This window comes from Diplodia seriata (genome assembly GCF_021436955.1).
Source record: "Diplodia seriata strain FDS-637 chromosome Unknown scaffold_4, whole genome shotgun sequence".
Classification (NCBI taxonomy): domain Eukaryota; kingdom Fungi; phylum Ascomycota; class Dothideomycetes; order Botryosphaeriales; family Botryosphaeriaceae; genus Diplodia; species Diplodia seriata.
The window spans coordinates 1,699,276-1,725,926 of record NW_027117311.1 but is presented as its reverse complement, the minus strand read 5'-3'; the positions used below and the strand labels follow the sequence as shown (position 1 = coordinate 1,725,926).

General features: G+C 57.2%; 5 protein-coding genes across 5 annotated transcripts; 2 read left to right on the top strand and 3 right to left on the bottom strand.

The window, feature by feature from the left end:
- Positions 1–4,282: 4,282 nt before the first annotated feature.
- Positions 4,283–5,772, bottom strand: SLS55_004393 (uncharacterized protein; the record flags this gene model as incomplete). The annotated part of the gene is made up of 2 exons (XM_066775851.1): positions 4,283–4,935; positions 5,211–5,772. 2 exons carry the CDS (start codon positions 5,770–5,772, stop codon positions 4,283–4,285), a joined length of 1,215 nt encoding a protein of 404 aa, XP_066633732.1.
- Positions 5,773–7,381: 1,609 nt separating this feature from the next.
- SLS55_004392 (uncharacterized protein) lies at positions 7,382–9,333 on the top strand (the record flags this gene model as incomplete). Its single annotated transcript, XM_066775850.1, has 4 exons — positions 7,382–7,572; positions 7,638–7,779; positions 7,834–8,208; positions 8,272–9,333. The coding sequence occupies 4 exons, from the start codon at positions 7,382–7,384 to the stop codon at positions 9,331–9,333; spliced, it is 1,770 nt and encodes a 589-aa protein (XP_066633731.1).
- A 781-nt stretch (positions 9,334–10,114) lies between these two features.
- On the top strand, positions 10,115–11,645 carry SLS55_004391 (uncharacterized protein; the record flags this gene model as incomplete). The annotated part of the gene is made up of 3 exons (XM_066775849.1): positions 10,115–10,643; positions 11,004–11,528; positions 11,608–11,645. 3 exons carry the CDS (start codon positions 10,115–10,117, stop codon positions 11,643–11,645), a joined length of 1,092 nt encoding a protein of 363 aa, XP_066633730.1.
- A 1,182-nt stretch (positions 11,646–12,827) lies between these two features.
- Positions 12,828–16,343, bottom strand: SLS55_004390 (uncharacterized protein; the record flags this gene model as incomplete). Its single annotated transcript, XM_066775848.1, has 2 exons — positions 12,828–13,489; positions 14,504–16,343. 2 exons carry the CDS (start codon positions 16,341–16,343, stop codon positions 12,828–12,830), a joined length of 2,502 nt encoding a protein of 833 aa, XP_066633729.1.
- Positions 16,344–18,307: 1,964 nt separating this feature from the next.
- On the bottom strand, positions 18,308–22,339 carry CCT7 (T-complex protein 1 subunit eta; the record flags this gene model as incomplete). Its single annotated transcript, XM_066775847.1, has 7 exons — positions 18,308–19,073; positions 19,121–19,493; positions 19,547–19,868; positions 19,936–20,102; positions 20,847–21,626; positions 21,689–21,880; positions 22,336–22,339. The coding sequence occupies 7 exons, from the start codon at positions 22,337–22,339 to the stop codon at positions 18,308–18,310; spliced, it is 2,604 nt and encodes an 867-aa protein (XP_066633728.1).
- Between the last annotated feature and the right edge of the window lie 4,312 nt (positions 22,340–26,651).

The following is a 26,651-nucleotide window of genomic DNA, read 5'->3' as shown; positions in this document are numbered from 1 at the left end:
TGCGAACAGAGCCAATCCAGCGGTCGATCCAGCGTAGCAATGCAAAGCACGTCCAAAGTACGGATAAGCTTGACGGTCGGTGGTGGTCACAGTAACTCTCGAATGCTGTAAAGCCCGGTCTTGGTTTGTGTGCAACCGGGATTCCCAGGTGACGACATATGTGGATAGTCACCATCCGACTTATCAGGTTGCAGGCTAAAAAAATAAATGAAGGATGGGAAAAGTGAAAAGACCACTCTGGGCTGCAAGATGATCCAGCGCTGCCGCCTTTGGACTTTCCTGCTTGATCAAGACCGCAATATCGGCGCTATGCTGAATCAGGAAACTCCGCGGCTGGTCGATGGTCAACGCCTCAACGTGCGTATGCTTCTCAACTGTACTGATCAGGATACCTGTGGAACAGGCTTTTCCATGGATTGTCTTACCTATGTGTAAGAAGTCAGTTACCTTCCTCAAGAGGTAAACGAGGGAGAGGCAAGTGAACAGGCCTGGGGAGAAGAAAATACTATTAATAGATTAAAATTATTATGTTTAGTCAAACATTCAAATGCTTACCATCAAATGCCAACGCTGACATCTACAGTTCTTTCAGTCTCGCTGAATCACCCACGAACTGGGGGGGAAAAAGGGCTCATTGCGCCCTTCGAAAACTTCGAAAATGCTTTGGGTATCATCGAACACAACGAAATTCCCAGACGAAATCCTCCATACCGCCGTCCCATAATCTTTCCTCATTCTCATCCATGCACCCTTCGCATCTCCGCACCGTGCACTCCTTGCACTCCCACTGCCGAACCGCATCATGCCTTCCACATCCCAAACACTCCTCTCCCGCCCGCACTGTCGCCGGACTCCACTTCACACACACGTCTTCAACCGCCATCCCTCCGTTCATTCTCCCTCTCCCGCTCACGCAGCTCCTGCAGCGCGGCTGTACCATCCCGACTCATATCAGCATCGCCATTGCCGCCCCTCGGATCGCCAACAACGGGTGGCGGCGCAGCCGGCGCCGTGGTTCGCGGCGGTTGAGAAACCCTGATCCCCCTCGCGGTAGCCAGGGACAGGAAGCGGGCGAGGGCGACGTCCTTGGTCGGAGTATCTCTTTCCACCCTTTTTCTCAGACGGAAGGGGTTGGTCGAAGGCGGAGGCGGCGGCGGCGGCGGCGGCGGCGGCAGGGTCCAGGACGGGTCGAAAGAAGCAGCGCCGAACGGATCCCCGAACGCGAGCGCGCCGGTCAAGTATCCGTGAAAGACTGACGGCGTGGGTCCCCAGACGCCATAGGGCGGCAAGAGAGGAGGTGCGAAATACGTCGGGAGACGCACGTTCGTGCGGTCGGCGGCGGAGAAGGCGCGCCTCGGAGGGCTGAACCCGTATGCGTCTTCTTCGTCTCCGCGGCACGAGGTACACGGGTAGTCCTCGCCGCACCAGTAGCAGAACTCGTGACGGCAGAGGCACCTGTAGCAGAACAGAAAAAGGAGGAAGCATCAGCCCTTCGCTTCTTCCCAAGAAAACAAAACGACGACAAAGACAAAGACCTCTTTCCCCCTCCCCCTCCTCCAAGTCCAAGACGGGAAAAGAGAGCGGTAGTGACAAACGTCAAAGGTAGAAGTTGCATCGAAGCAAAGAAATACGCACGTCAGATGGCGACACCCACTCCTCCGTTCGACCCACCACCCGCACGCGCCGCACCTCCTCCACCCCTTCTCCCGCGCCAGCGCCTCAAGCAGCCGCTCCCCCTCATCCACCGGGGGACACCTTCTCCCTCCGCCCTCCCCCTCCTCCCCCGCCACCTCCACATGCTCGCTCTCCAGCGCCCTGCACGCCGTACACGACCACGCCCCGCACTTCCGACACAACCCCACGCCCCTCCTCTCCCGGTATCCACCACCATCACCACTACCATCCGTTCCCCCCGCGGAACCAGATACACTACCGACGACAACGACATCCCCCCGCCTCACCCTCATCCCGCAATCCACCGCCGCGCACCACATCTTCTTCCGGCGTACCGCCTCCTCGGCCAAGCGATCTCGCCGCGCGCGCACCACCACCGCGCGGTACACGGCGTCGTCCAGCACGCGGCGCAGGACGGGTTCGGGGAGCGCGGCGGGGCGGTGGCAGCACCGGGGTGGGAAGGGGGGGCGGGAGGAGCCGGGTTCGTTGTTGCTGTTTGGTTCTTTGGACGGCGTGGTGGTGGTGGTGGTGGTGGAGGGGGGAAGCTCGAGTGATATGCGGAAGAGCGTGTTGATGCAGGGGCCGCAGTAGGCGTGGTCGGCGCAGTGGCCGGTGAGGTTGTAGTTCGTGGCGGTCGTGGTGGTGGTGGTGGTGGTGGAGGGGGGGCAGCAGCCGGTGACGCAGGGGTGGGAGGAGAATGGGGGAAAGGGCGGTGGTGTTGATGGTGGTGGTGCGGTGTAGTCGGAAGGGGAGGGCGGCGGCGACCACGATGACGACGACGACGACGACGAGGATGACAACGAGGGGGGGTAGAAGACGGGGGATCTATGTACCCTGTTGATGCCTTGTGTGAATTCCGGCTCAGGTGGTGGGCGTATCACATATTGTGACAGCGGCGGAAGGGGGGAGATGAGATGAGGCGGTACAGTTGGTGGGGCTGTGGACGCCGGTGTGACTTGTGCGCCATTGGGGTGTTGTTCATGTTGGGGATGAGGACGGTCTATCTCAGGCTGAGCGCGTATTTGGTGGCCGTCTTCTTCCAGCCCCGTAAGGCTGAGGGGGCGCCCCCGTCGTCGTCGTCGATGGTCGTGCATAGGTGGCTGTAGGGGGGAGTCGTTCGTAGGAGTATCCTTTGTAGCGAGTTCATGGTGGTGTGCATGCGTGAGAGAGATAGATACACATACCTTTTATACTCTACGAGCGACCGAACAGCCAAGAAAAAATGGGATTGTTGAACCGTGGTAACCTGATCAGTCGATTAAATAGCCCAACTAGAACCTCTTTTGCACTCTTAACCCTTGATTCAGTGTGCTCGAGTCGTGGTCCAAGGATCGTGAAAATCATTGAATGCGCGGGCAATGAGTGGAAGCAAAAGGTCACCGTCCCGTTGGTGAGCATGATACGCACCAAGAAATAATTTCTACAACCTTACCATCTCTATTCTAGGACTTAACATGAAAGGATGCTGTTCGTTACACGCGCTACACTTGACGCAATTCTTAACTGACGACGAGGGAAAATAAGGCGACCAAGTAACAGTAACCCGACTTCGTAATAGCAAGCATTTTGCGTTCATAATAAAGGTTTAAATTCGACAGGGGCATTATTCCATCAGCACTCTCGGCTCTTTTTGCCGAGGCAGGGTCCTCTTAACTTCAGAAGTAATTTTCGAACATGGCTCGTATCAACCCTGAGGTGACCTATAGAAACGAAGAGAAAAGAAGAGAAGGGAAAGAGAGAGATGCGGGTTTGCAAGTTGGTTCGCCTAAACGAGTGCTCTCTGATAAGTGATCCGCCCTGGCTAGTGCGAAACCTACTGCGCATTCCTTCTTAAGTGCGAACATCCGACACGGTACCCTAAACGGACGGAAGTGATACGAGGAGGAACAAGCTCATACAGACCCCACTCTTCCGCCACTGGATCTCGGAACTCAGGTACTGGACAAACGGGTGCTTTCTTTGCCAAACAGCGGTAAGCAGACCCTGAAAACGTTGGTGGCTACCAAAAGCATTTCGTCCGGTCAAATCAAACCCTCAAGGATAATTACGGGCCTTGATGACGCAGTTCGTTGCCCAATCAGCATTGTACGCGAATTGTACGCGAAGAACGTGTACCAGAATCAAAGAAGACGAGGGTGAAGAAGATCTCGAAGAGTGTCGCATTCCATAAATAATCAAGAGGCGGGGAAGGAATGATCTTTGTTTTCATCAAATCGTTAGCCACTCCGTCGCCGATACCGCAACTTCGCCCAGAATATCTCGCTTTTTTCTTCAACGCACGCGACAAGTTCGATCCAAAGTAAAGCCAGGCAGTCGCAAACGGCCGAAGGAGACCTCATCAGTAAGCAACAAATACACCTTCACACTCAAAAACAGACAATGTTGTTCAAAATGTTTTTTGCATTCACCCGCATGGTGGCAGGCAGCATGATCAAATAAAATATACATCAAACACTGTGCAGAGAAGATACAAGAAAACAAAAGCCATATGTACAGCCAGGAGCGTGCGCACAAAAATCGCAAGAGCCCCCACATCTTCTTTTCAGTCAACCATTCTCAGTCAACCTTTTCTCCCAATAATCATCAATCCATCGTCGTCTCCAACCGCTTAGAAGCGCCTGAACTTGGCGGTCGAGTTGCTCGAGCCACCGGTGATCTTGCCGATGCCGGCGTTGGCGACGACGTCGGTCGCGGCCTCGTCGGCGCTGACGGCCTCCCAGATGGAGGTGGCGCCGTTGAAGCCCTCGAGCACGGACGACTCCGAGTAGTCGGCGAAGTCGCCGGAGCTGGTGAGGCTGTTGGCGACGCAGTTGCGGCCGAGCTGGCTGGAGCACGAGGACTCGGAGCCCGAGGGGGTGTTGAAGATGGAGCCGCCCTCGTTGGCGCTCTTGGCGGTGATGGGCTGGTTGCACTCGTTGAAGACGTTGCCCTCGAGCAGGACCTCGGCGCCGGAGCCGATGTCGAAGTTGTGGCCCTTGTTGGTCTGGAAGACGTTGTTCACGGCGTGGAAGGTGATGCCGGCGCCGTCGGCGCCGCCGATCTTGGGCGCACGGCCCGAGGTGTCGTGCACGTAGTTGTTGGCGAAGGTGATCTGGTCGTCGGCGCCGTAGACGAGGACGGTCCAGTAGTGCTCGCCGTTGCAGGAGGCGGACCAGTCGGTCTGGCCGTCGAACTCGTTGTTGGAGATGGTCACCTTTCCGGCCTTGTCGTAGCCGGTGACGATCATCTGGCGGCCGACGAGGGAGAACTTGTTGTGGTCGACTGCGAGTGTTGGTTAGCATGTTGATCCTAGTTGTTGTGGCATGCCGCGCGGCCCAGGGAAACACGCTAGCCCGCGAGGCCGTCCAGACACGAGATGGAAGAATGCTCAGCCGTGGTGGCAGCATGTCCAACGTGACTGTTAGGATGAAACGCTCGTGCTGGCTGCCTGCCATTGGGAGGCCTCGAGGCTCGTTCCAAATTGCCAAATGCGGAATAGCGTGTTCCTGACTCGGGGCTGGATGCTAAATGGGACAACAAAAAAGGTGGATACTTACTCCAGACCTTGTCGGAGCCAGCGAGCGTGATGGCGTCACCACCCCAGATGTACTGAGGGTTCAGGTCGGTGATGTGGATGTTCTGGATGATGACGTTCTCAACACCGCCAGTCAGGCGGAGACCCTTGCCCTTGAGGACACCCTTGTCGCCAACGCCGATGAGCGACTTGTTGCTCTTGACGGCGATGCCCGACATGGCGGCCTGGTCGTACTTGACGTCGACCGAGGGGTAGCTGGAGCTGCACCAGTTGGCCTCGTTGATGGCGTCCTGGCCACCGTTGCCGGGGCAGGTGTTGCTGTCGGGGCGGCAGCCAGTGTCGCTCTTGGTGCCCTCGGTGCCGATGAAGTTGAACTCCTTGTCGACAAGAATGGTGCGGGCGGTGTCGTCCTCGAGCCACGAGATCAGCTCAGCGACGTCCGAGGGAGCAGCACCAACGGCGCTGCCACCGCCGGTAACACCAGTGGCGAAACCGGTGGGCGTGCCGACGGGCGCGCTCTGGGCGGCGACGAGGGCAGGCAGGAAGAAGGCCGCAGCGCGGCAGACGGCACCCATGTTGACCATTTTTGCGGAGGTTGATGTGGTTGTTGAAAAAGGAAGGTGGTGTGAAGATTGCAGTTCCGGACTACAATCAAGGGCTTTGGGATGGAAAAGAGTGACCGTGGCACTAGTAAGAACGAGTGAAAGTGAGCGATGAAGAGGAGGATCCTGATGAACAGAAACAAGAAGCCTGGCCGGCAGCAGAGCCTTTTAAGATGGGAGGTGTTTGCATGACAGAAGCGAGCTCACGCTAGAACAGCGGGCCTTGGACTGCATCTGAGTCGGGAACATCAGATCTGGTAGCTGCTCCTCTCGGTAGCATCCCTATTGCTGCAGGCCTTGAAGGGCGCGCACAAGGATGGTGCGCAAACGAAACAGCGCTATGCCTGGTTCCACCGGCAGGCGGATATCAAACGCTCGGCAAATGCTCAACGTCGATTCGTGCAGATTCCGGCACCGGCCCCGAGTGTCTATATTGGGACGGCCGGGGGGCGGAGAGAGCCTATAGATCCGAAACACATCGCGGAGTGCCAAGAGAACCGTTGATGAGCGGACAAGGAGAGACGGCGGCAGACAAGCAACGAGGAGAGCGGAACAAGCCTCGACACGAGCGTGGAAGCATCAGATAGATGGACGAAGCCACAGAAATCCACATGACGCGCAACGCCGAATCTCTCATGACTTGAGAGTATTGTAGGCATCCCGCGCATGGTGTTTTTCAGAGCACCGCCCGGGTTGCCTCTTCGAGCGGCGTTTCAGGGGCCTGACGCGGCGGCTCGCTTCGACGGGAGCGGGCGTCAGAGGCGTGCAGCAGAGGAGCATCTCCCGCAACACCGGGAGTTGCAGAGCATGATAGAAACATGGGCTCTGATGCAGCGGGCGAGGGGTGCCCGTTTCGCAAGCAATGCAAACAGGAGGGCGGCAGAGCTAGCCGAGCAGCAGCAGGCGTGGCTGTGATTGATGGAGGAACAGCGTGCGATGGGCGGCCTTGAGCGTGTGAATTGCAGGAGGGCGTGGAGCGGATGACGATCGGCGGTCAGTCTCCGCAGCGAGCGCGGTGTTTGGAAAGGAAGGCGGGCGGGCGCGGACCTCCTCCGCCCTGGAGGAGGAAGGGAGCAGCGGGCGCAGGGCCCAGGCCGCCGGGCGCCTCATACGGCATCGGCGGCGAGGGAGAGCGCGGTGGGTGATAAGTAGGGCTGCCGTGCTGCCGTGCCGTGTGGCGCGAGGGAGGACCTAGGCAGCCTGGGTGGTCGTCGGTCGGGCCGGGGCTGGAGAAACCGCGGGCGGGCAGCGGCGGCCGACGGACGGGCCAGCGCCCAGCGATCTGGCAGCTGCGGCTCTGCGCGGCCTTGTCGCCCTACCGGTATTTGCTTTGTGCTTTGTGCTCGTTGGCTGCGTGTCACGGTGTGCAAGGAGGGGCGGACAGGATTCGGCCGATCCGACGTTGCCGGGCGGTCGGGCTGAATGATGACATACGGGCCCGACGGATCGCAGGCGGGACGAATGGCGGGAATTCCAGCTTCCGTCAGCCGCCGCGAAGGAGCTGCTTATGTACGGGCACCGGTGACCGGCTGCGCTTCTTCTCCTCGTCATACACCGCCAGAGAGAGTTGCGCAGACCAAACACCGCAGAAATGGCCAAAGACGACACCGAGCTGCAGCGCGTCGATTCGTACCAGTACCCCGCCGCGCATCTGGGGCACCTTACCGCGAACCAGCAGGCCGCCCTTGACAAGTTCAAGGACCTGTGCAAGGATGCCGGCTACTACCGCCCGACCGGGGTCGATGGCAAGAAGTTTGCGAGCCATGACGACGAGACGATGCTGTGAGTGCAGCGCGTCAAACCCGCGCTGCTGCGCCTCGCTGACCCTCGACTTTCCCCCCGCGCAGCCGCTACCTGAGGGCCCGCAAGTTTTCGCCGCCCGAGGCCCTCAAGCAGTTCAAGGACACCGAGGACTGGCGCAAGGAAAACAGCCTCGCCGAGCTGTACGACACCATCGATGTCACCGAGTATGAGGAGACGCGCCGACTAGTGAGCTCCTCCGCACAACCTGTGCCGCCTCCCCTGACCCTCTGACCTCCGCAGTACCCCCAATGGACCGGCCGCCGGGACAAGCGCGGCATCCCCGTCTACCTGTTCGAGGTCGCCCACCTGAACTCCAAGAACATGGCCGCCTACGACTCCAGCCACAAGGAGCAGGCCGCCAAGGCCTCGGACACCAAGGTCCCCACCAAGATGCTGCGCCTGTTCGCCCTGTACGAGAACCTGACGCGCTTCGTCATGCCGCTGTGCTCCGCAATCCCCGAGCGCAACCACCCCGAGACGCCCATCTCGCAGAGCAATAACATTGTCGATATCTCGCACGTCGGGCTGAAGCAGTTCTGGAACCTGAAGGGCCACATGCAGGACGCCAGCACCCTGGCCACCGCCCACTACCCGGAGACGCTGGACAGGATCTTCGTAGGTGCTAGGTGACGACTGCGCGTGGGGCGGCTGGCTAACGTTAGTGTGCTCGTTCCCCAGATCATCGGCGCGCCCTCCTTTTTCCCCACCGTCTGGAGCTGGATCAAGCGCTGGTTCGACCCGATCACCGTGTCCAAGATCTTCATCCTCACCGACAAGAACATGAAGGAGACGCTCGAGCAGTACATCGACGTCGAGAACATCCCCAAGAAGTACGGCGGTAAGCTGGACTTCGAGTTCGGCGACATGCCCGCGCTCGAGCCCAAGATCGTCGAGCACCTCAAGTTCGTGAACGCCAGCGTGCAAAAGGGCGCCAGCACCATCCCCACCGGGCCCGTCAAGTGGGAGGAGTCGCCCGGCAACGGCGCCGTGCAGGCCGTCGCCGTCGGCAGCGAGGCCGGCAAGCCGCGCCGCCAGGTCGTCGCCGAGCTGCAGGCCAACACCAGCCTCAAGGCCATGCACGCCAGCGCCGTCGCCGGCGTCACCCCCGTCGACGAAAAGGCCGACCCGCTCGCGCTGAAGACCACCACCACCTCGGGCACGCACACGCAGCCCGCCGACGTGCCCGCCGCCGCCGCCGACGCCCTCGAGACGCCTCCGAGCGACAGCACCACCCCAGCCGAGTCGTCGGAGAAGAAGGAGGGGGAGGAGGTGAAGGCTAACGGTGTCGCCGCCGCCGCCGACGACGCCACCAGAACTGGTACGTCAGAGACCCGCTTCGCGGCCCAGGCCGACACTCACGCGCACAACCAGCTTAAAACCGGCACCCCGCACGATGCCGTCAACGACCACGGCCACGGCGACAAGACGGTCACCATGGAGCCGGCCACCGTCGGCCAGGCGCCCAAGGACGTCTCGCAGCCACTGCCCTCTGCAGGTAAAGAGGAAGCAGCTCCTCCTGGGTACGTTGATCAAGCCAAGGGCGCGGCGGCGGCAGTGGCGGAGAAGGCGGGTGCGGTTGCTGGTGCGGCGGCGGAGCTGGTGAGTGGTGAGAAGAAGGAGGGGGAGGGTGTTGAGAAGGTGGAGAAGAAGGAGGATGAGCGGGTGGATAAGATGGATCCGAGGCAGGTGGAGGACTTCCTGCGCGGGAAAAACGCGAGCCATGCGTCGCCGTCTGTGTGAGGAAAAGAAAAAGAGTAGTGTATTCCCTCTCGTCCCCCTTCTTCTCTCCTTGCCAACAGCATTACTTGCTTTTGTTTCACCCCTTCTTTTTCGGTTCTCAGCGCGCTTCCCCGTCGTAATTCTCCTCTCCCGCTTCTCTTCGATGCTTTTTCCGTGCGTTTTGGCGATGGAGGGAGAGCAGTATCACCACCCGCTTGGGTTAGGGGGATGTTTGTTTAAGTCTTTTTTTGGGCTGGTAGAAAGAGTTCCGCTGCGTGTGTTGTGGAAAGACGAAGAAAAGATGGCATGCGAAGACGAAGGATACCACCGCTGTAAACACACACAAAATACTATATATATCCCTACATAATATCATTAGTCCAAGTCTGTTACTGGTGGTGCTTGGTGGCTGTGAGGGAGATCAAGTCACCGGTGTGGTGGAAGGCCAGTACCCAGTGGACCGGGACACTTCAACACCAATGTAAGTAGACAGGTGAACGGAACACCTGAAAGCATCCCGGTCGAATTCAGCTGACATTCTTCGGGATGGCGCAAATGCGCTCGTGTTTCCTGTTCGAGCCTGATATGCGTGTCTGTCGTCCAATCGCTCCGTTCACCACTTGCCATTGGGCTGAGCGCGTACGCATCACAAGCTGCTGCGCCATGCGCGTAAGCCAGGCTGCACTGCAGACGTCCAGCCTGATAAACCCCGCTTTTCTCAGCTCCGGTGCTCTCGCCCTTTCTCTCCTCCTGTTCAAGCCCACTTCTCATCCTCGCAAGCATCCGAGAAAGAAACGCAACCATGTCCATCAATTTCTACTACGAATACCAGCCACTGGAGACCAACCGACACATCAGACTCCTCAAGATCCATCACGGTGTCGGCCCCCGCTGGAAAGGCTGGAAGAGACACGGTCCACTGTTCAGCCTCGTCGATGTCTCTCTTGACGATGCGCCCAAGTTCGAAGCGGTCTCTTACGCCTGGGGCTCCGACGCGCGATGGGAAAAGCTGCCGATGACCAATGGAGACGCCATGTCCATCACGAAGAGCGTCTTCGAAGCGCTACCATTTCTCGTCGATGAATCCGAAACCGGCTTCCTCTGGATCGACCAGATCTGCATCAATCAGTTCAATGACAAGGAAAAAGGCCAGCAGGTCGGACTCATGAGCCAAGTCTACCGCTCTGCCACTCGGACCCTGATTTGGCTGGGGACAGAAGACCGGGAGACACGCGCCACGATCGAACTAATGGAGTATCTCAGAGAATGGAAATCCTGGCAGACAGAGTCTGTAGGCGGCAGAATCGATGATGCCCTGGATCATCCTCAAGGTCGGGCTGTTATCGCCAAACTCAGGATGAGAAATCGGGCTGCCGCCATATCGATAATCTCAAACCTTGTGTCGCGAAAGTGGTTTGCACGGGGCTGGGTTGTGCAAGAGTTCGCACTATCCTCTCATCCAGTTTTTGTAATTGGCCCGTACAAGCTAAGATCATCATCTATTGCTGACGTTGCTCTCATAACGATCCCCAGCGATGGCCTGGTAGACCCTGCTTATCTGCGGTGTGATAACTTAATTAACGCCCAGTTACTTCTTAGGAGTATTTCTGTAAAACCCAAAGATGACATTGCTCAAGCTTTCGAGTTTTGCCGCCTGCTTTTATTCAACGCTTCATTGTTTTCTACGAAAGACCTCAAAGATCGTATTTTTGCATACATGGGCATTTGGCTACCGCCTGGCTTTAACATCAACTATGATCAAAACACGGTCAAGGCCTACATTGGGTTCACTAGCTACTTGATTGAAGAGATCGGTTTTGTGGACATCATCGGTGCAGGTCATGGCCTGCGGAGTCCTGCATCCGAAGACCTGGAAATGCTTCCGTCTTGGGTTCCGGACTTCACCGGATATACTGGGTTTGCATCACTGCTATTCAACGCATATTTCGCCCGGCCTGTTGGATGGAATGCATCGGCGACAAGGTCTCACCAGAAAAGTGAAAAGAGGGCCGTATCGGAAGTCCACGCCTTTGGAAAACTCGTCGATACCATCAAAATTGCGTCTCCGATGGTCGATACTAGGTCGTACAACCTACTAGACTTGTACGGCACGCTTCAAAATGTGGACAAAGACTGCTTGTCAAAGTCAGATTTCTTAGAGTTGGTCAGCGATGCTTATAACTGCGGTCACTGGGGTCACTGGGGTCAGAAATTCAGTTTTGAGGATCTACGAGCCTGTTTCGAAGCGTGTGGAAGCCACGATAAGCTTACGAATGAAGATATATCGGTAACTAGTGCTGAAGTTCGGCCTCATCGGAAAGAAAGAGAAATGAGGAGTTTTCTTAGAATTGTTGCTAAAGAATATTTCTACTGGTGTCTTGAGAAAAGCACGGCAGGCAAGTTTTGTTTGTTCCCTCCTTTAGCAGAGCCTGGCGATATCATAGTCATCCTTCATGGCTGTCGCGTTCCACACATCCTCAGAAAGACGGAAGATCCAGCAAGATTCCAAATGGTTAGCGAGTGTTACCTACAAGGTGCCATGCGCGGAGAGGCGGTAACTTGGGCAGAGGACGAGGCGGATCTCTTCATTCTTGTTTGATAAAATTCTGGCCTGGTTTTTCCCTCTTCTTCCTTTGGAAATGTACGTACAAGCAGATTGAGGAACTCTCAAACATGAGCAAGAGCCCACAAACCCCGTGCTGACACAAGTGAGAAGTGATCACCGTCATCATGCCCGTCACGCAAGGCATCCGTAATGTGTCTTGATATTCACATGCGAGCTGTTGCCTTCCACATATGTTCTGGACATCTTCTTCTCAATGCTGCTTTTCTATTCGGCCTCATAGAACTGGTTAGCGCTAAACTCTGGAGATACGAGATGTTACGGAATTTTAGTGCATACATTGATCCATTGTGTAGAGTGTATATACGACGTACCGCGTAAGTGACTGAACTCCACATGTCTGCAAAAACACAACGAGAAACTATCACTCCAAAAACAGCCCCAAAAGAACCAAATCCGGAACAAACCTCCCGCTCCCTCAAAAGAAACTTTCCACACTACCCCGTCAAGCTCTCCCCTATTCTCCTCTATATCCCTAACGCCTTAAGAGAGAAAGAAAAATAGCAACCACCCTGCTCTAACTACCCCCTCCTTCCCCACGCCAATCACAGCGTCTCGCCCCCATACTTCCGCCGCTGCCGCTCCCACAACTTCACAGACTCCCCATACGCCGAATCCCTCCTCTCCTCACGCTCCCGCTTCAAAAACGCATCAACATCCTCCTGCGTCCCACAACCACCACTCCCCAGCATCTTCTCCCTCCCCCTTCCTCTACTCTCCTCCGCCTACACCTGCAACACCTCCTACACTCGCAAACCACGCAGCCACCACCGCCACTGCTTCTGCTGCTTCTGCCGCCGCCTCCTCTTCCTCCTCCGCCGCCAAAGCAGCAGCAGCAACAACCGACACGGAAGACGACGAAGCCGCCGCCGACCCCGCCTACTCCGCGCCCTCATCCGTGCCCAGCGTGGTAGCCGCCGGACGAAGCGGCGGTGGCAATAGTAGTAGTGCGGCACGACGAGTCGTTGGAGCGCTCCTCCTCCTCCTCCTGTTCGTCGACGACGACGACGACGGGGGGCCGCGGCTGCACGCTGCTGCTGAAGAGGGCCGGCGACGGCCAGGCGTCGCCGACGGGGTAGGCGGGGTAGGTGGAGGAGTTGGAGTGGTGGTATTGGTGATGGGAGGCGGAGACGGAGGCGGAGGCGTCGATGGTTGCTTTGTTGGCGACGTTCATCGGAGGAGGAGGATGAGGAGGAGGAAAAGTCAGATCCAAGGCGACGGGAGATTCGTGGTGGTTGTCGACGACGACGACGATGATGCCGTTGTGGCCATTGTCGTTGTTGTTGTCGTCGTCGTCGTCGTCGCCGTCGTCGTTACCGGTGGTGGTTTTGGAGACGGGGTGGCTGCTTTCCTGGTGGTGGTGGTGGCGGTGGTCGGGGAGGGAGATGACGGTGGCGCGGCGCTCGGGGTTGCTGCCGTCGGGGTTCTTCGTGGAAGAATGAGGGTTGTCGGTGTAGCTGCTCTCCTCGATGGCGGTCGAGAGATGTCCATCGTCGTCTTCTTCGTTGATATTGGTTGTGGTTGTGGTGTCTTGTTTGATGGGCTTGCTATCTTCTAATATGACCGTGTTAGGGAGCGAAGCTGGCGCAGGTTGTGATGGGGTTGGATGACAAACCGTCGGTGGGTGTTTGCGACGCCATGATTCGGTGGGTTGGTAGGCTGTGCTTTGGGGGTTGCGTGGCTGCTTGAATCCTCCTCCCCGGGAACTTGAACTTCGTTGCAAAGACGGCGTTGGTCTGGGGATTCGAGGCGGGTTTGAAACCCGGTCCAGGTCTTGATGATGACCGTAGGACATCTTACCCTCTCGAGCTTTGCTGGGCCGCTGGAGATCTTTTAGTGCTTGGGGAAGGCGCGGTTTACCATTCGTCCCGTTGGCGTGAGGCGTGTTGCTTCTCTCCGGTGGAACCGGCACTGTGAGCTGTTCCTCTTCGGGAGAAAGAACCTCTCCGTCGTCAAAGCCTTGGTCGGTCATCCGGGGGGAAGGCGTTATATGCTCTTTCGGGGCAACTTCTCCTCGTAGTCCGAGGCAACTCCTATTTCTGGGGCTCCCAATGGCTCCTCTGATAGAGTCGATAGATGCTCGTGGTTTGACCGGCATCGAATCAGATGGACTCTTTGTCAGATATATCGGTTGCTCAAGTTGCCCCTCCCCTCTCCTGACGCTCAATGCTCTTCTGAGGGAGTCCAACGATTTGCGAGGTGATGGCGGTATAGGTTCCTGGCGTGACATATCGAATGACGCACACAGGTCTGTAGCTGCACGTACCCTCCTCAACGGCGCCGTTTCTGGGCCATACTGGAGATCCCCGCCTAACTGTGGCGGTTGCGGGTGCGGTTGCTCCTGATGCTGATGCTGATGCCATGGCTCGCGTAAAAACACTTCCTTGATCTTGTCTCCCGCTTTCTCTAGTATCAGCTTCTTCGCCCCGGCATTCTGCAACATGTGATAACCATTTTCTGGGTCCCTCTCCATCCCTGGAGATGAAAATGCTCGAGGTTCGTGTTCACCCGGCCTTTTCTGATAATCTCCGCCGATATTTGCAGAAGGGGACTTCGCCACTGACTTACTGGACGACGACGGGGCCTCTCCATTGTCTTCTTCTTTGCGGTGGCGCTGATCATCATAGTCACCGCCGCCGCTCGTCCTCGACTGACGAAGCGACGCAGACCTGTTCATCAGCCCGCTCGTGGAGGACGGTCCTATGAGGGCCTCCTCGAGGCCTGCGCCGGTCCACTCGCCGGGTTCGTGGTCGGCATCGGCTCGCTTCTTGGGCGGTTGATGACACTCATCAGGGCGGGATTGCTGCTTCTGCAGCTGTTGTTGTTGTTGTTGTTCTAGTAGCAGTAATTGTTGTTGTAGTATTAGTAGTAGCTGTTGCTGTTGCTGCTGTTGTTGCTGCTGGCGCAGCTGCTCCATGGCCTCTGCCTCCGCCTCCGCCTCCGCCTTCTTCTTCTTCTTCTCCCCCTTGCGCCTGCGCTTGCGCTCGCAGTCTCGCAGTAGTTCCTCGGTGAGCCGCCGCAACAGCGCGGCCCCCTTCTCGTCGTCGTCGTCGTCATCGTCATCGTCATCGCCGCTCTCTCCGCCGCGATACCGCGAGCGGCCACGACGAGGGGAGCGGCGCCGCCCGACGCTAATGATTCCCTCACCCCCGTCGCGCTCGGCGTCATCGGCGTCGTTGGAAGGGGCCGCATTGGCATTGGTGTTGTTGTTGGTATTTCGCGCGGCCGATGCACCGCCGCCTCGGTGCTGCTGCTGCTGCTCCGATCTGCTTCCCTTGTTGAGGACGGCGAGGAGGGAGCCGGGAGACGGGCGCGGCGGCGACGGCCACTGCGTTCGGTACTTGTCTGCGTTGAAGGAGAGGATGCTGCCCGTTGTGCCTTGGTCTCCGTCGCCGCTGGAGCCGCCCCGCTCGCGTCCTTCTTCCCAAGACCAGCGATCTGTTTCGCGGAGGTCGGGGATGGGAGTGATGGGCCTGTTGTTGCCATCATTCTCTTTGGCCTCAGCGTTATAGTGACCGGCGGCACCATCAGCACCAGTAGGACCAACAGCAATAGGATCCAAGGCAACAGGGTCAGCAGCAGGACCACCGCCAGCAGTGCCACCACCAGCAGCACTAGCAGGTTTTAGTACTGGGTGAAGGTCACCATCACCACCACCATCATCATCATCATATCTCCTGCACGATCCCGCCGACGGCGGCCCCGCCGACGGCGCTCTGCTGCGGATCCTGTTGCCGCCATCGCCGCCGCCGCCGCCGTGCTTGCTCTTGCTTCGACTGCGACTGCGACTGGGTAAGTGTAGCGTGGAGCGGAAAAAGGTGAGGATGTCGCTGAAGCGTTTCCTGCGCCTACCACCCCTCTCCCTGCTGCGCGCGCGTTCTTTTTCCTCGTCGTCCCACTGCTCGTCTTGTTGCTCGAGCTGCTGGGCGAGGAGGGTGATGTTTCTCCTGTTGCTGTTGAGGAAAAGGTCGGCCTGGCTCCTGTTGTTGTTGTCCTTCGCGTGCTCCTGCCACGTTGGGGTCCAGTGGAGTCGGTTGCCACGGGCGCCGCCGCCGCCCGGCATGTTCGTTTGGCCAGCGGCTGTTGATGTTTGTGGTCTTTTTGCTGCCTCCGAAGGCAGGCCTTCGGGTTTGTGTTGTTGTTTTTCGTCGCCGCCGGGGTGGTTACTCAGTGCCGGATGATGCCTGTCGACGTTGGTCGTATCTCGGCTTCCAGAAGCTTCAGGGGGATGGCGTGCGGCGCTATTAGCCACCGGAGGAGGAGTAGCAGGAGAAGGACGATGAGGAGGAGTGGAAGAAGCAGGAGTGAGATACACCGCGCACCACGAGCCGTGGGCAAACTCCTTGCCGGGACACCTACCGGGTCCCGGGGGGGATACGTCGCGGCTGTTCGGTTCCCGATCTTCCATGTTCCGATGGGCTGAGTGGTGGACTGGAGTAGTATACGGCCGCCACGAAGGTTGTTTGAGCCTTGCAATGACGAGCTGGTGGGCGGGATGACAGACGATGGGAGTTCTGGGGTATCCAAGAGAGCCAAGGTGATATGATGGTTGATGGTATATTAGAAAACCAGAAGAGTGAAAGGCCAGAAGTAGTGTATAGGCTGCCTCAGTTAGATCAATGGGTGGCGTGGAAGTTCCTGGCTGGAGCAAGCCGACAGTGATCTCTGCACTTCTGTCTTGTTCCGTAGGACCTAGGTCTGACAGTATCAGAAGACACCGTAGATTGTCATGCGGGAGATGACAATTGGCAAGTGTCGAGTGTGTCGAACTTAGGTGGTGACGCAACAAGCTTGAAAACTCTTCTGATATGCCCAGACTCCTTGATGCCACGCAGCACGTTTGTTGACTATCTGTTCGAAGTGACTTCAGTCGTCCAACTAACCGGCTAAGTCAGCGCGATCACCCGCAGTGTTAGTAGGTAGGTGCTGATGATGTGTTGTCAGCGACAAGAGCGCAAAAGCAGTCGCGCTGCGAGAGTGTTCGAGTTGGTATTAACGGGAGGTCAAACCTGCCGCGCAGACGGACGCTCAAGTCGCCGCCTCCTAGCTACAGATCTCGATCTGAATTCTCGCAGGAGGGATGTGATGAAATAACGGTACAAGGTTCGTGGTGGATGCCGCTAACCTACCCCAACGGCCAAAAATAGTTTAATCCGGCATAGAATGAAGTCGTCTTCGTAGAATACGGAATTAGTCATTTCAACTGTTGAGATGCCGTACCAGAGGGCAGCCGTGAAAGCGAAACACCTGCGTGTTCGCAGGTGAATACTGCTGATTAATTTACACATCAGTACGCATCAGACAACATGGGAACTGAAGACAACGTGGCATGTGGTTTTTCCTGCCGTAGGATCATGTGAGGGACATGCAAGGAAGGGGAGAAGTTTAAGTCCTGCAGTCTCCCCAGGTTTCTCGGAGTACCGATACCCCAGAAACCAAGGGCGAATGACGTATGAAACTTGCATACCTGTGCAGATCTAATTGACCAACCCGATCGTCGAGCAAGAAGCTGACGATTATATGTCACCCTTACACAGCGAAGTTCATAAATGTGCAGGCAACTAATGAAACCAACTCTTTGGTGGTGCAGTGTTTGGAAATGACTTTACTCTCAACGCCTGCTACCCAGAAAATCGATTAGGTAATCTGCTCGGCTGGTCAGTCAGAATAGTGGTACCTAGCTGGATAACGATATCCCCTCTTTCACTATTTCGCACAATTCCAACGCCCTGGACTGGGTTAGGGTTATGGGACAGTCACACGCTGCGGTCTGAATCGTATTACGCGACTCAACCACTCTTTCGTTGGCTGTCCCATAAACCCCTGCCTCCCATGACCCGGTTTAGGACGTTAATATGTGCGAGCAGGAGGATCTGGGAACTCACCAAGGAGGCTGTTCCAATTAGGACCTATTGATGGCCAATAATGATGTCAGCCTCACGTCCAAGGCCATACAGCACACTAATTTACTCCAACGAGTTAGCGGACTTCGGCGCCAAAGCATAGGGACCATGAGCTCACCTCAACACAAATTAAAATATAAAAAAGATGTAACCTCCTGCAACACCATCACGGTAGAATAGACAACACGATGCGTCATCGTCGATATGCAGAGGAGAAAAGGCTGCAGGATCAGCTGATATCACCCTTTTGTATATTACATCTTCTTGTCGTCTTTCTTTTTAGATTTCTCGTCTTCTCCTTCCTCTTCCCCATCTGTCCTGTAATCATCCAGCCCACTTAAACTTCGCTAAGTCGTGATTTGATACATTGACAACGTCGTCTCTAGCCAGCCCTAACCCAAAACTTGAAGCCCTTTCCCCTCGCACTCAAAAACTTTTCCCTCGTTAAAGTATTGAATTTCAATTCAGTTTACCGCCTCGGCATGCCCCGGCCACGACCACGGAGCGCCCTTTGGGCGGCGCCCGGAGGCAGGCCCCGCTGTGGGGCCTGGGGCTGTTGGGATTCTTGGTTCTTGATGGTCTCGTCGACGCTAAGGATCAGGCAGGCGGCCTCGATGGCGGCCTGAATGGCGTTGACCTTGACCAGGGCGGGCTCCCAAACGAAGTGCTCCATGTTGTCGGCGATGCCCTCGTTGATGAAGTCGACACCGGCCCAGATATTGCCCTTGCGGTGCTCGACGCGCAGGCGGTTGAGGATGTCGGTAGCATCGAATCCAGCGTTGTCGCAGAGCTGGCGCGGGACGACCTCGAGAGCCTTGGCGAAGGCCTTGATGATGCCCTGCTGCTTGTGGGGCACATTCTTGTCGGCGAAAGCGTGCAGGTACGCAGAGACTTCCATCTCGCAAGCACCACCACCAGCAACAATGCTCTGGTGCTTGATCGCGCGCTTGACGATCATGATGGCGTCGTGCAGCGAACGCTCGACCTCAGCAATGAACTGCTCCGCACCACCACGGAGCACCAGCGTGCAAGTCTTGGCGGCAGGGCAGCCCTCAAAGAAGTTGAAGCGCTCGTTACCAATCTGCCTCTCATTGAACTTCTCGCAGGTACCAAGGTACTCCTCCCGGATATCAGAGCACGTCGACTGGATCGACGCACCGGTGGCCTTGCACACACGCTCCATATCGCCCGCGGCGACACGGCCAGCGCAGAAGATGTCGCGGTCGGCAAAGTATCTGGCAAATGTCAGCTCCGTAAGTTACATAGCATGGCTGGGACGTACTGTGTTGCCAAGTCGCCAATGGGCAGCTTGCTCAGCACAATCTTGGCGCCGGTCTTGTGAAGGGCCTCCATCTTGTTGAAGATGATCTGCCACTCAGCGTCGACAATAGCCTGGTATTCCGAAACCTGCTCCACCCGAACCTCGGCATTGTCCTTCTCGGCCTTCAGCTCCAGTTCGACGTTCAGGCAGACAATCTTGGGGTCCTTGAAAGACTTGGGCTGCTGCTCGAAACCGGCGTAGGAGAAGGTCTTCTTGAAGGCGACACCGTTGACGAAAAGGGAGTCCTGCAGGGCACCACCAGTAACCTTCTTCATGCCAATGAGGTTCTCGTTGAGGTCGTCCTGGTCAAGGGTGAGCACGGCGTCGACAACCACTATGACCTGTTAGCATCCACGCATCTTTGTCCCAGCACGCCGCCCCACTTACACTTGGTGAAGAAATCGGCGTTGCGGTGGATGAGCTTGCTGCTCATGGCGGTGGCGGCCAGCTTCTGCAGAGTGTCGCGCTGGTTGGCCTCGGTGGTGTTGACGGCGATCTCCTTGATCTTGTTGACGGCCATCTGGGAGGCGCGGCGCAGACCCTTGATGATGGTCTGGCTGCTCACACCCTGCTCAACGAAATCCTTGATCTCCTTGAGCACCTCACCGGCCAGGACAACGACGGAGGTGGTGCCGTCGCCCACCTCGGCGTCCTGGGAGCGGGCAATGTCGGTCAGGATGCGGGCGGCGGGGTGCACAATGTCGAGCAGCTGTTTATCGGGGGCCGCAGCATTAGCATAGGCGCTTGGGCAGGGCCGGTAGGGACAGCGGACGCACCTTCATGACGGTGGCACCGTCGTTGGTGATCGTCTGCCTGCCATTCTCGTCGACGAGCAGCAGGTCGCCGCCGTAGGGTCCGAGGGTGCTCTTGATGGTTTCCTGCACGGCGAGACAGGCGTTGATGTTGGATATTATCTGACCGCGGCCCTGTGACTGGTCGGTGCCTGTACGCACGTCTCCGTCAGCAAAGGCAGCTCGGTCGGTGGGGGTTCTTCTGGGTTCTACGTGCCCTCTCTCAGCACCACGATGGTGGGCGTCTGGCCGCCGAACGACATGACTACGGTGGGGCTCCGGGGAGCTCTGCGGGGCGAGTGACGGGCGTGAGGGGGACCGAAGACGCGGGTTTCGGGAGAGGAGGGCTCGCGGCGGGGCGGTGGTTGGAATTTGGAGGAGTAGCTAGCTCCGAGGGGCACGCAACGATGGCTTTCCAAAACGCGCTCTCCAAGCCCGCGCGCAACGGCACTTTTTCCTCCGACCCCAGCAAACACTGCAAACACCGCCCCTGTCGCTCCGCCCCTCACCGCATCAACCCCGGCGCACTACCATCCACTGCGCATTTGTTCAGTGGCTATTCCAACGGTTCGAATCGAACAGCAGCCCATCGAACTCAGCTCTGACACGGTACGAAGCTTTGTTTCAAACGCCAATGCCTTCGTTTCCGCGGGCTGTCATCCCGGCCACATCTTCTCATTTCCGAGCGCAGATCTTTGAACTCATGGCCACGTGTCAAGCAGCTTCTCACGGATTCCACTCCTTAGGTTGCGTAGCTTCAGAATCAATTCACCAGCCGTCATATTCATTAACGCTAATAATACTTTGCGAGGCCATTACGCACTGAAGAGACGATACGCTCCAAGTGTCATCTCGTCTCCATCACTCCCCACTCGAATTATCCGCACACGACCAACTCCCGCTCCCGCTCTCCTCGTGAATCGCCTTACCGGACGCATACAGCCCCAACCCCATCACCGCCGCGCCAATCGCCACAATCACCAGATTCAACACCGCCAGCGCGCTCTTCTTGCCGCCGGCAAACCACCCAGCCATCCCCTTCTTCCCGCTCCCGTCCCAATTGATGAACAGCCAGAAAATCCCGCTGAGGCCGTACGTAAACCAACTAGCAAAAATACTACTAATCAAGCCGAGCAGCGTGTTAAAGTTGGGGATGCTCTCGGCAATGACCCACGCGATGACCCAGATCACCAGGGTAATGGCGGCCCAGCCGCCGAAGCCGAGCCAGGTGCGGCTGTGCATGTGGCGCGAGCCCTTGAACGCGCGTACGTAGATGTACTTGGCCGCGACGTGCCCGTAGATGACGCCGGCGATGACGATGGTCGGCAGCGCGATGCCGTACGCGACGCGCTTGACGACGTTGCCGGTGCTGCCGAGCGCCGGGCTGGCGACGTCGGGCCCCGAGTAGCGGTACACGACGATGGCGACGATGATGTACATGCTCGTGTCGGCCGCCTGCAGCGTGAACAGCGCCTTGGGGAACTCGCGCGGGTCCTTGAGCTCCGAGATGAAGGTGAAGAAGGCGACGTGCCCGGCATACGCGAAGACGATGTTGGTGGTGGAGAGGAAGGCGGATGCTAGCGATGTCTTGATCGTCGCATCGACGTGCGGGTCCGGCGGTGCTGCGCCGACGCCGGCCATGGTGATAATGACGGCGGCTCCGATGGAGATGAAGGCTGGGAAGGCGGGAGAGTCAGTTAAAGGTTGTTGGTGCTCCTAGGGTGTGGCAGTTTCTTACAGGCAATGGAGAGGTATGACACCTTCTTCAGCGTCCGTGGGAGCGTGCAGAACCATAGCACAACCAAGCCGACTGCGCCCCAGACCAGGGTACAGGTTACATGCTCGGTGATGGCATTCATTGCGATGGTAAAGGTCAAAATATGGCTGCCCATGCTGAAAATCAAGAAGATAGTCTGCGCTGCTCCCAGCGCTACACGTAAAAGTGTTAGCATGCAATTGTTTCGTAACCAGGAAATGTGCACTCACTTTCACGACCAATCGCAGCGGCAGTCGGACCCCAGGAGGAAAACAAAACCTCGCCGACATCCGCCATATTGTGCACTGTCTCAAATCAGCTCCGCTCCATCCGCGCGGCCAGAACCGGGAGAACTGTGCCTTACCGTGCGGATACGCCATCTTGAACTGGTGAATCGTGTACCCGGTGTACGTCGCCAGGATACCAAGTCCGGCAATCAAAATAACCCCCGGAACAATGCCAATCGCTGCCAACACAGACGGTAAACTGAGGATACCCAGAGAAATGGTCTCCGCGATCATAACTTAAACGCAAAACAGACAATCAGCACAAACACTTTCTCAAACACCCTCCCGAAGCTCCCTCGGCACGCCAAAACGGGCTAGAAAAACATCCAGTCGGACACTTACTCATCGAAGCATGCCACCACGACATCGTCCTGTACTTGATCTCCGCATCCGTCTCGTCTCCAAACGGATCGCTCCTCCCCACCATCACCGACGCCGACGAGCGCCGCCGCCTCTTCGTCTCGCCATCATAAGCAGGAACCGTCGGGTCTGCGCCCTTCTCGACGTCCCTGGTAGATGACTGCCGCAGGTTGTCGCTTTCGTACGACGGGTCGCGCGGTGGTGACTGTTTTTCCGCCTCGCCGGCGCTGGCGGTGCTCGGGCGATTGGTGGTTGACATGTTGCTGGCTGAAGTGTATATAGATGTGAGAGACAACAGTGCCGACCCGGCTGTTTCGTTCTTGTCGTTCTTCGGTTCGTCCCCGAGTGCACAAGGTATCTATCCGTGAATTAGGTGACGTCGAGGTCCGCGCCCGCGCGTCTGTGCAGGGAATAACGGCGCGAAAACAGCTGGACCAGGCAGAGCTTTTGGTGAACACTGAGGTATAATATAGTGACTATGCGACGGCGCGGGCAATTGAAATACAAAGTCAAGGTTGGAAAACCGGCGACGCGTCGGGCGGTCGGTCAATGGGTTCGAAGCGGGGAGGAAGAGGTCAAATGCGACACGAGGAGGGGTGGTAAAGGGAAGGAGCGGCTCTGGCGTCAGAGGCGGCGGTGCCGTAGAAGTAAAGCCAACCACTACCCTAGCGCCCGCACTCTGCTGCTCTTCCCCATGGCCGCATCGTCCAATCCTACAAGCAGGCCCATCATCACGAGGCCCACGTCCGACTACGTAACCGGTCGCCTGAAGTTCTGATAACGGCAGTAGTAGTTACTCGGCGGCCACCGATCACCCATTGCCGGCGTTTGCGACGGACCTGAACGCCGCCTGTAGCGCTCGCAGCGAAGAAGGGCAGCGATCCCCGCAAAAACCGACGAGATCAACATTGATAATGACAAAGCGCGTTGCTCCGTTGCGCGATACAGCACCAGGTACCAAATAAGTTGCCATAACACTTTGCGCGGAGCCGGGCCCTGCAACCTTATCAGCACTCAGGATCGCACGCGTATCACCTCATCAACTTCCGACGGTCGGGAAGGGGAAGAAGAAGGAGCGGCATAAGCATCATCGACCACGATGACGTCTGGGCGCCGCGGTCGATCCACGGGGCAAAGGGCGGGAGTGGCTTTCCTTGTCCCATCTTGGCTTTTGTCGCTGCTGCATTGGACGCGCCGCTTGCCTCGATGCGGGGGTCGCGGCCGGGCCAAGCGATCTGCACACACAACAAGAGCCGTGGAGCTGCTGCCAACCCACAACCACCCACATGACGAGAGAAGAAAAGATAGAAGAGAGCGATCGCTTCGAAAAACTGCTGCGACTGCGAGGCCTGCTCGTCTCTCGCCGGCGACAGGCAGGTCTCTGCGGCTGTTGTAGTAGAGAAGCAGCCTGACGGGGAACGACTTGCAGCAGCGCGCACTGCAGGAAGGAAGAAGGCGTCCCGGATCTGCCTGCCGTGTCGCTCGCTCAGTGACGCAATCAGGGTCCAATGAACAGATGCCATCCCACATCCCATCACGCGGACAACAGCTTGAGAGAGACGACGGGGCTGCGGTAATCACCCGCTAGCATGATGCATATGCAGCCCGCCGCGCTGGCTCGTGAAGTGGTTCGCTGCTGGCCTCGTCGTCGTTTACCGGAACGTACCGGAACGCTGCTCTCCCGCCAACAAGCGGTGCGCATGAAGGGATAGGATGTTGAGGCACAAATAGCGCTACGTGTCCCCGTGAAGGCGAGCCGGCTATAACATCACTCGTGAGGTACAGTCTGTGAGCGATGCTCGCAGCCACGTAAGAAGCTCCCAGCTGGCGAGCTAAAACAACCAAACGCCTGGAAATGTCGCTGAGAATCGACGGACCTCTTTTCGGCGGTTACTTCTTGGATGTCTGCGAGCGTCCGGAAGCTCAGGCAACCACCCACCTGGACCCTGGCAACGGCCGGCCTCCACCCAGCCCCACTCACAGACCGGGAGGAAGAAAAAAGAAAGTCGTTGCTGTAACCAGGCCGTCGGAAGATGCGGAGTGGTGAGTGGTGAGGCGGACGTAAGAGAAGGAGGAGGGAGAGTGGCGGACATTGGGCGGCGAGCACGATAGATGACGTCAAGCCCGACCCGGGCACACCCACCTGCAGCATGATCCATCCCCCCTGCGTTTGGCGTCGTCCCCAAGACAGAGGTCATTACACAGCATATATATCGTCCGAGCGAAAACGGGCTGTCTGGCTGAGGATCCGCCGCGGCGCGTCTGCCCGCCCCCGGCCGCGCGCGTCCCGGCAGCCGCATGCTTCCCTTCGTCGCTGCCGCACAACACGGCTAACCAGCAACGCTTAAAGTAGACAATACGCACCATCTGGACGAAAGGCCCTCGTCTTCGCTTCCTCCCTCCTCGTCCCGGGTGAATGAAACGCATGCTGATCGTATACGTCTCGTGGTGGCGCTGCCCAAAACGCCCCTTTACCCCAGATCTGCCAACCATTCATTTCTCCAACCAGGCCCAGCAAAAGAAGTGAAAGAAAAACAGGACCTCGCCACCTGACAAGCTAACACGAGACAGTAGTCCCAAGCAAGTAAAACTCTATCCGAAAGAAAGAACGAAGAAAAACTCTGCAAAGACACTTATCAGCATCCACCCGTCTTAGGTTGTTGTGCCGACCCGACCGCACTGTTGCTTCTTCTTCTTCCTCCGTCCCCTCATTCAATCATCGTCATCCTGGCTGGCTGGCTTGCTGGCGGCGACGACCCGGCGGCCTGATTTTCGGCGCACGGCATGATCAGACTTTTTTTTTTTTCCTTGCCTCGCTTTGCCAGCGGAAAGGGAAAAAAAAGGCGCCACGCATGACGGTAATGACCGGCGGAGATTCGGAGCGCCCAGCGTCTGTGTGTGTGTGGGTGGGTACCTTGAGGCCCCGACAGACCGCCGCCGGCGCTCGTGCTTTTTGGCTTTCTGTCTCGCTCTCCATTATATTACCACCCCGAGTCCCTCCGGCGCCTCCCTCCTCCTTCCCCCCCTCTCACTCTCACCTGAGCAGACCTCGCCTCGCGCCCCGCAGGAAATCGAATTCGAGCCCGTACGATACGTCGCCCAACGAATGCCGCGCGAGCGAATGTCACACACCACATCGTCCAAGCTACAACAGCTCCACGACGGCAGGACACACGCAGACGGCACATCGCCACGCATTGCCCACACATGCACGCACACACAAACCGCTCACACGCCACAAGCCCGGTTGACGATATTTAACTTTCTTTTAGATTTTTTCCTATTCATCTTTACGTATGTATCGAATCCATATATATACGCCCGCGGGTATCTCTCGGAAAAGCAGCAGCAGCAGACAGAAAAAGGACCAGAAGAAGAGACCAACCAGCCATACAAGGGACGACGACAACGACAACGACGACGAAAAGCAACCACTACTGACATGTGTATTTTCAAAAACAACAAAAGTGCAGGCGCTGTCCCGCCTCCCGATGCTTGCTTGCTTTTTCCTTTTTCTCTCTCTTTCCTCTCTCTCTCCCGCCTCCGGCCGCCGGCTTGCTTCTTCCTCTCTCCCTCCCGCTCCACAAATCATTCATCTTCCTTCATTCCTTCCCTCCAGCCGACCGACTAAACGACGAAATAATCGAAACCAAAAAAGCAGGTCTTTCCACCAGCAGAGCTCTCAAGCAGAGGGGGAAAGAAAGAGAAGGGAGAAAAAAACAGCACCCAATAACGCAACAAGACATAAACCCATTTCAAGGGGAAGTAAAAAACACGAGCTCTCTCGGAAATATTCATCTGTACAACCAACCCAAAAAAAAAAAAAAAGGTAACCGCCCACCCACCCCGCCTAACCCGACGCCTCATCAATGAAGATCCTACCACCACACAACGCACACACCTGTTATGACCAGAATTACCCCACCCCACCCGCCAAGGAAGGCAGTCCCTTTCCCTCCCTATGCAAAAAATGTGCATGCAAGCTTCTCCCTCGTACTTCCGAGATCCCCATCCAGGTCGGCGGCCAAATTTCAAGTCTGTGGCCCGGATCGACGGAACCATCGAGGAGAGAGAGCTGCGATGAAGAGGGAAGGAGAAGAAGAGAATAAAAAACAGAAAGGAGTATCGAGAATAAAAAGCAGTAGGGGCAAAAAAACAAGAGTAATGACGAAGTAAGAGTTGGGATGGGAAGAGATATGAACATTGGCAAAATTGGGGGCCATGCTTTCAAAGAACTAACATGGAGAGAGAAATCTTCAAATCTCTTGGGGAGAGAGAGGAAAGGGGAGAAAAAAAGA